At 58.1% G+C, this 7,712-nt stretch overlaps 1 protein-coding gene across 1 annotated transcript in view; it reads left to right on the top strand.

The window, feature by feature from the left end:
• The window catches only part of LOC107321530 (class I histocompatibility antigen, F10 alpha chain-like), a 14,617-nt gene extending 7,159 nt beyond the window's left edge, over positions 1-7,458 (top strand). Inside the window, 11 exon segments of the mRNA XM_015878526.2 lie at positions 801-1,064; positions 1,300-1,473; positions 2,220-2,252; positions 5,238-5,399; positions 5,508-5,582; positions 5,585-5,770; positions 5,951-6,223; positions 6,323-6,591; positions 6,671-6,776; positions 6,894-6,926; positions 7,086-7,458. Coding sequence (XP_015734012.1) covers positions 801-1,064; positions 1,300-1,473; positions 2,220-2,252; positions 5,238-5,399; positions 5,508-5,582; positions 5,585-5,770; positions 5,951-6,223; positions 6,323-6,591; positions 6,671-6,776; positions 6,894-6,926; positions 7,086-7,177 — 1,667 coding nt within the window. The 3' untranslated portion in view covers positions 7,178-7,458.
• Positions 7,459-7,712: the final 254 nt, after the last annotated feature.

Below are 7,712 nucleotides of genomic sequence, written 5' to 3'. Positions count from 1 at the left end.
ACATCCCAAACGGATCACGTGTAGAGCGCATCATTTCTGCTCTACTCGGATGATAGTAACTCCGCTCCTGCGCGCTTGAACCCTATCAAGGTCCACAGCCTGTGCGGCTGACTCACCCTTCAGGCCCCCCCGAATCATCCATTGGATGAACCCCTGCATTCCCCGAGGTTTCCTTGGCCCCCTCGGTGCCCTCCGTTTGTCGACGGCTTCTTGCTGGAAGGATCGCTCCGTTGCACCCCACGCCTGCACCCGGGGAGGGGGTTCATCACAGGCCCCCGCCGTGCTCTTGACCTAACGGCCCTGCTTCGCATTGCCCCTTCGTATCCGCCGATCCCCCGACAGAGGCCCTCGGCCCCCTCCGCTGGGTAGGGACACGGCCCGGTGGGGCACACAGCCCGGGATTGCCCCCGCTGGGCATGGGTCGCTCCGCACCGCCCCGGTCAACCTCCCGCTCCCGCACTCTCACTTTCCCGTCTCCACTCTTCGGGCTTCATTCTGCTGGCGACTGGTTGATGTACTCACGCTCTCCAGTAGCAATTGGCTGGATGCTGCGGTGCGAGGAACCAATAGGATCGCGCGGGGGTTCCCGGAACGCAGGAATGGCGAGAGGCGGTGCGGAGCCGATGGGGTCGTGGGGGGCTTTGGAGCTGGGGCTGCTGCTGTGCGCCGTTGTGCGGGGCGGCGGGCGGTGAGTGCGGCCGGACGCGGACGTCGCTCCGTCTCCCGCGTAACCCCAGCCCGGGCTGTGCCCGTGGACCCCCACCGCGCGCTCACGGCCCCGCTGCGCTCCGTCCCCGCAGAGCACCATAAACTGCGGTTCTTCACTACCGCAATGACGGATCCCGGCCCCGGGCTGCCCTGGTTCGTGTCTGTGGGGTACGTGGACGGCGAAATCTTCGTGCACTACGACAGCACCACACGGAGGACTGTGCCCCGCACCGAGTGGATGGCGGCCAGCATGGACCAGCAGTACTGGGATGGGCAGACAGAGATCGGACATATCAGTGAGCCGATTAACCGCGAGAACCTGGTCACTGCAGCACGGCTGTACAACCGGACTGGCGGTGAGCACGGCCGGACACGCGCGCTCCGCGCTGTGGGTATGGGGCCCTCCATGGCGCAGTGCCGCTCCGACCTCCCAGGGCTGAGTTCTGCCCGTCGGCACCGTCCTGGGGTGCCCGTCACAGCCCCACCGAGCTCGGGTGGCTGCGACCCGGGGGACCCCACCCCATCCCCACTACAGTGGGACACCTGAGCCTGAGGAGCCCTCTGCATCCCTGCCCGGCTGTGTATTTTCAGGGTCTCACACGGTGCAGCGGATGTCTGGCTGTGACATCCTCGAGGACAACATCATCCGGGGGTATTATCAGATTGCCTATGATGGGAGAGACTTCATTGCCTTCGACAAAGACACGATGACGTTCACTGCGGCGGTTCCAGAGGCAGTTCCATCCAAGAGGGCATTACAGGAAGGTGATTATGCTGAGGGATGGAAACATTACCTGGAGAAAACCTGTCCACAGTGGCTGCGGAGATACGTGGAGCATGGAAGGCAGAGCTGGGGAGGACAGGTGAGGGGGGCTGCGGTGTGGGGCTGGTGGGTGGGGGGCTCAGAGTGGGGAGATCAGCCCGGCCCTACTGCTGCCCACCTTCAGAGCAACCCGAGTGCGAGTGTGGGGAAAGGAGGCCGACGGGATTCCTGACCTTGTTCCTTGCCGCGCTCACGGCTTCTACCCGCGGCCCATCGTGTCAGCTGGGTGAAGGACGGCGCGGTGCTGGTCAGGACACCCACTCGGGGGCATCGTGCCCAACAGCGATGGCACTACCACACCTGGATCACCATCGATGCGCTGCGGGGGAGCAGACAAGTACCAGTGCCTGTGGAGCACGCCAGCCTGCCCCAGCCCAGCCTCTACTCATGAGGTGAGTGAGGGGATGTGGGGCTGGGGGGCTCTGGGCTGCCCCTTCCCCTGCTGACAGCCCTGCCTTCCCCCAGAGCGGTCACAGTCCAGCCTGGTGCCCACGTGGTGGGGTGGTTGTCGCCCGTTGTGGCCATTGCCATCATGGCTGGCGTTGGATTCATCATCTACAGACGCCATGCAGGTAAAAGTGGAGGGGTGTGTAGAAGGACAGTGGGGAGTGGGGGGGTCTGGGTCTTCTTGGGTACCCCCAGCCTGGTTGTGATGTGAACCTGTGCTGATGCATCTCTCTGTCTGCAGGGATGAATGAGAATGGTTACAATGTGGTGCGCCGTGAGTGATGAGGGCTGTGCTGTCCGCCAGCTCTGCCTGGTGCCAGGGCAGCATTGGGGTCTCCACTGTTTCCTAGAGATCCCCTTCCTGGTGCTCAAAGCTGCTCCATGCCCCACAGCAAGAACAGGGCTGGGGGTCATGGCTGTGAGAGTCCTTCCTTGTTTTCTGGCTCCAAGCTTGCTTCCTGAGGTGTTTCTTGTGAGAAGACTCTCAATGATTTATTGAAGTGGCAAGTAATGGGTGCTACCGTGTGACAATCAATATCACTTTTTGGGTATTTGAAAGTACCTTCCTTCAGTGCGGAAGATCTGGCCCGGGACTAAATAGCTCCAGCTTGGTGTGGGAAATCTGGGTAATGAAGCCATCGTGCCCTGTGAAAAACAGGATGCGGATGGGTATCCCTGCTCCCTCTTATCTGCTGGCAAGGCTCAGAAGATGGGAACAAAGGAATTTCTGCTAAGATCCCAGAGCCAGAAGCTTCCATTCCAAGGAGTGCTGACTCAACTACTTTGGATTCGAGCTGTCACTCCAAAGAGAGCTGACTTGACCACTTTGGACATATAAATAAGTTGGTGCTACCATTGGAAATTGTCATCGTGGTCACCATTAACAGAACAACGCCTGACGACCCACCACGACTGAAGACCAATGACTGAACTACAAACCTCGATGGATCCATGGTGGTGAATATCTCCCTCTTGCTTCCTACAGAGACTCCTTGCTTCTATTTCATATTTTTACTGCATTCCCTTCCCCATCACCCTACACCATAATAGCGTCCGTCCTCCCCTTCCCCATCTCCCTGATAAAGTCTTGTAATAAACTGGTCGGACCAATGTTTGAACCGTTGTTTCTTAATCCCGCACCAGGTATACGTATATCAAAGAACCTTGCCTCCCTCCTACAAACTGGGCTGAGACAATGGCTCTTCTTACCTTACAGGCCAGGAAGGTGGAACCAGCAACTCGAGCACAGCTGCGGTGTGGGGCTGGGGGTTGGAAGGGGTCCCTGTGCTCCTTGTGCTCCTTGTGGTGCTGCACCAGGGCTGGGCTGGGACTCTGCAGGGAGCTGAGGGTTGGGATGTGAACACGGCCTGTGGGACACCATCTCTTCTCCTCCACACAGGGAGCAACCCCATCATCTGAGTGCTGTGCTTCAGCCAGTAAGGAGCCAACTGGCCACATGAGCCTTTGGGGTTGGTGATGGACACAGCCCCGTCCTCTCAACCTCTCACATCCCCCTCTGCTTCCTATGCTGTTCTGCTTTGCCTGTGCTGCTTCCTGAGAAATAAAGTGTTGTGTTGTTCTGTGCTTAGCCTGCACAGAACCCTTCCCATTCCATGCTGCTGACCATCCCCCTCCCCTTCTGCTGACCGTCACCCCCCCTGCTGCTCACCATCCCATCCCCACACCCTCCTGCTCTCTCTCCCATCCGTACCCCTTGCTGCTCACCATCCCCAGGCCCAGCTACTCGCTGTCCTGGTCCCCTGCAATTCACCGTTACCATTCCTTGTTGCTGACCATCTCCATTGCTCAACATCCAGATCTCTATCCCCATCCCCTGCTGCTGACCATCCCCATCCTCCTCCCCATCCATTAAGCCCTTCCGTTATTTAGTAGCAAAGAGACAACAGTTGAGCAGCCGTTCTGTCTTTAGCAATAGAACTCTGATGGAGTTTTGGACCAATTTTAACCCAGAGCTCCTCACCAAGAGAAAATCCAGTACTCAGCAATTCAGAAACATTTTTACTGCAACCTGGAAATAAATCTCTAAGGGGTCCCATTCTGTGTTATCTGTAACTGACAAGAAAAAGGCCTTCAACGTTTGCATGCTCTGATATATCGATTTGAATGATCACTGAAATTTGTGAAGCAAATCCTTTTAGAGTGCTCACAGCCATGCCTTTGAAACTAATAGGTAATTAGTGGTCGTACAAGTTTATGAAGCTGCATGTCAGATAGAATAATTATTAGTTGGCAAATGTACCAAATGTGTTCTGGGTTTTGACATCTCAAATTAAGAAAAGGCTAATTGATATCCAATAATAACTGAGCATTACTAATACATTCAATGTTTATTCCTATAGATTCCAGCATTGGTAATATTAGATCCTATTTGATTCACACCCAATCTATTAATAGAACAGAAGCACACAATAACCTGGATAATGCCGAATTAATTCTATTCCTGAGACTGCCATTGGAAAATGCTAGAAATTCTTCCCATTATGTCACACCACCTGTTCATCTGTAGTATAACAAGGTTACAAAGCAATACCAATCAGTAAAAAGCACATAGTCCCAGTCACTATGAAAGCTGAATACTAGTTTCTGCCTTGAGATGAGGCCAAACATACCGTACTGGAACCCACATAGGGCCAGTCCTAACAACTCCCATTAGGGGGGGGGTGATGGGACCGCCCTGCTCACACTATGCCAATTAAAAGGGGGTGATGAGCTCCATCTGTATCATGTCCAATACAGCTTGGCAGGAGGACTTTCCAAGCCTGATGTAGCCATCACCGATCTTAATCGTCCACCGGATCTTTAAGGGGCTTTGCTGAACCGAGCTCCCGCTGCTGCTGTGCAGCCTGAATTTGAACTGCCTGAGATAAAGACTGAGAGTTCACCGAAAGCCACCGAAATTCTTTTAACAGCCTCTCCGTGTCCGACGGCTCCGTGCTGGAAGGATCGCTCCGTGCACCCCACGCCTGCACCCGGGGGGGGCTCATCGCAAGCCCCCCGGCCGTGCTCTGACCTACGGCTCCCTGCCTTCCCATTGCCCCTCGTATCCCCGATACCCCCGACAGAGGCCCACGGCCCCTCCCCTGGGTAGGACACGGCCTCGGTGGGGACACAGCCCGGGATGCCCCCGCTGGGCTGGGGTCGGCTCCGCACCGCCCCCGTCCCCTCCCCCGCTCCGCACTCTCACTTTCCCGTCCCAAACTTCGGGAGCTCATTCTACCTGGCGACTGGTGATGTCACTCACGCTCTCCCAGTAGCAATTGGTGGAGCTGCGGTGGAGGAACCAATGGGATCGCGGGGGGTTCCCGGAACGAGGATGTGCGGAGCGGTGCGGAGCGATGGGGTCGTGGGGGGCTTTGGAGGCTGGGGCTGCTGCTGTGCGCCGTGTGCGGGGCGGCGGGCGGTGAGTGCGGCCGCGACCGGGACCCCTCCGTCCCCGTACCCCAGCCCGGGGCTGTGCCCTGGGACCCCCACCCGCGGCCACGGCCCCCGCTGCGCTCCGTCCCCGCAGAGCTCCATACCCTGCGGTACTTCCAAACGGCGATGACGGATCCCGGCCCCGAACTGCCCTGGTTCTTTGAAGTGGGTACGTGGACGGCGAAATCTTCATGCACTACAACAGCACCGCGCGGAGGTACGTGCCCCGCACCGAGTGGATGGCGGCCAGCATGGACCAGCAGTACTGGGATGGTCAGACGGAGATCGCACAGAGCAATGAGCAGAAAGACCGCGTGAGCCTGGTCAATTTAGCACGGCTCTACAACCAGAGCGGCGGTGAGCACGGCCGGCACCGCGGCTCCGTGCTGTGGGATGGGGCTCCATGTCGCAGTGCCGCCCACACCCTGCAAGGCTGGTCCTGCCTGGCGGCACAGGGGGGATCACAACCCCATCCCCACTACAGTGGGACCACTGGAGCCAGAGGAGCCCATCACCCCCTGCCTGGCTGTGTTTCAGGGTCTCACACATGGCAGCGGATGTTGGGCTGTGACATCCTCGAGGACGGCACCACCCGGGGCTATCATCAGTATGGCTATGATGGGAGAGACTTCATTGCCTTCGACAAAGACACGATGACGTTCACTGCAGCGGTTCCAGAGGCAGTTCCCACTAAGAGGAAGTGGGAGGAAGGCGGTGATGCTGAGAGACAGAAACATTACCTGGAGGAAATCTGTCCACAGTGGCTGTGGAGATACGTGGAGCATGGGAAAGCAGAGCTGGGGAGGACAGGTGAGGAGGGGGCGGGATGGGCTGCGATGTGGGGCTGGAGGTGGGGCGGGGGCTCAGCATGGGAAGCTTAGCCCAGCCGTCACTGCCGCCCACCTTCAGAGCAACCCGAGGTGCGAGTGTGGGGGAAGGAGGCCGACGGGATCCTGACCTTGTCCTGCCGCGCTCACGGCTTCTACCCGCGGCCCACGCTGTCAGCTGGGTGAAGGGACGGCGCGGTGCTGGGCCAGGACACCCACTCGGGGGGCATCGTGCCCAACAGCTACGGCACCTACCACACCTTGGTCACCATCGACGCGGTGCCTGGGGACGGGGACAAGTACCAGTGCTGCGTGGAGCACGCCAGCCTGCCCCAACCCAGCCTCTACTCATAGGGTGAGTGAGGGGATGTGGGGCTGGGGGGCTCTGGGCTGCCTCTTCCCCTGTTGATGGCCCTGTCTTCCCCCAGAATGGCCACAACCCAGCTTGGTGCCCATCATAGTGAGGGTGGTCATCCCCATTGTGGTCATAGCCATCACAGCTGGTATTGGATTCACCATCTACAGACGCCATGCAGGTAAAAGTGGAGGGGTGTGGGAGGACAGTGGGAGCTGTAGGGGGGTCTGAGCCTCCCTTGGGTACCCCCAGCCTGGCTGTGATGTGAACCTGTGCTTATGCATCTCTCTGTCTGCAGGGAAGAAGGAGAAAGGCTACAACGCAGCGCCCAGTGAGTGATGAAGGCAGCGCTGTCCCCCACCTCTGCCCAGTGCCAGGGCAGCATTGGGGTCCCCGCTTTCTCCCAGGGTTCCCCTTCCTGGTGCTCAAAGCTGCTCCATGCCCCACAGCAAGAACAGGGCTGGGGCTCATGGCTCTTCTTCTCTTACAGGCCAGGATGGTGGATCCAGCAGCTCATGCACAGGTGTGGTGTGTGGCTGGGGAGGGGTCCCTGTGCTCTTTGTAGTGTTGCACCAGTGCTGAGCTGCACTGGGACTCTGCAGGAAGACCCCCATAGAAAAGGTTTGGGATGTGAACACAGCCCTATCAGACTCCGTTTCTTCTCATCCCCACAGGAAGTAACCAAACCGTCTGAGTGCTGTGCTTCAGCCTGCAAGGGGCCAACTGGCCACACGAGCATTTGGGGTCGGTGATGAACACAGCCCCATCCCCTCTACCTCTCACATCTCCCTCTGCTTCCTATGCTGTTATGCTTTTCCTGCACGGCTTCTTGTGAAATAAAGTGTTGTGATGTTCAGTTCTCACCTGTCTGAATTCTGCTCTTTGCCGTACTTTGGGTTGGGGTGGATGAGGGGACCTCCCCTCATCCCTCCTCCCCCCACCCCACACTCTTTGCCCATTGCTCCATTTCACACTGCTGCTCTCCTCCTCCCCTTTGCACTCCCTGTGCTATCAGCACCACTTTGGCATGAAGACATGGCTGTAAAGTTCATCCCACTTTGGGCTGAGCTGTGCTTCCCCCCCATAACCCACAGTGCTGCCACAGCCACATTCTGAG

Source organism: Coturnix japonica, chromosome 16, assembly GCF_001577835.2.
Source record: "Coturnix japonica isolate 7356 chromosome 16, Coturnix japonica 2.1, whole genome shotgun sequence".
NCBI lineage: Eukaryota > Metazoa > Chordata > Aves > Galliformes > Phasianidae > Coturnix > Coturnix japonica.
The sequence above is the reverse complement of the archived record's forward strand: the minus strand, read 5'-3'. Positions and strand labels throughout refer to the sequence as shown.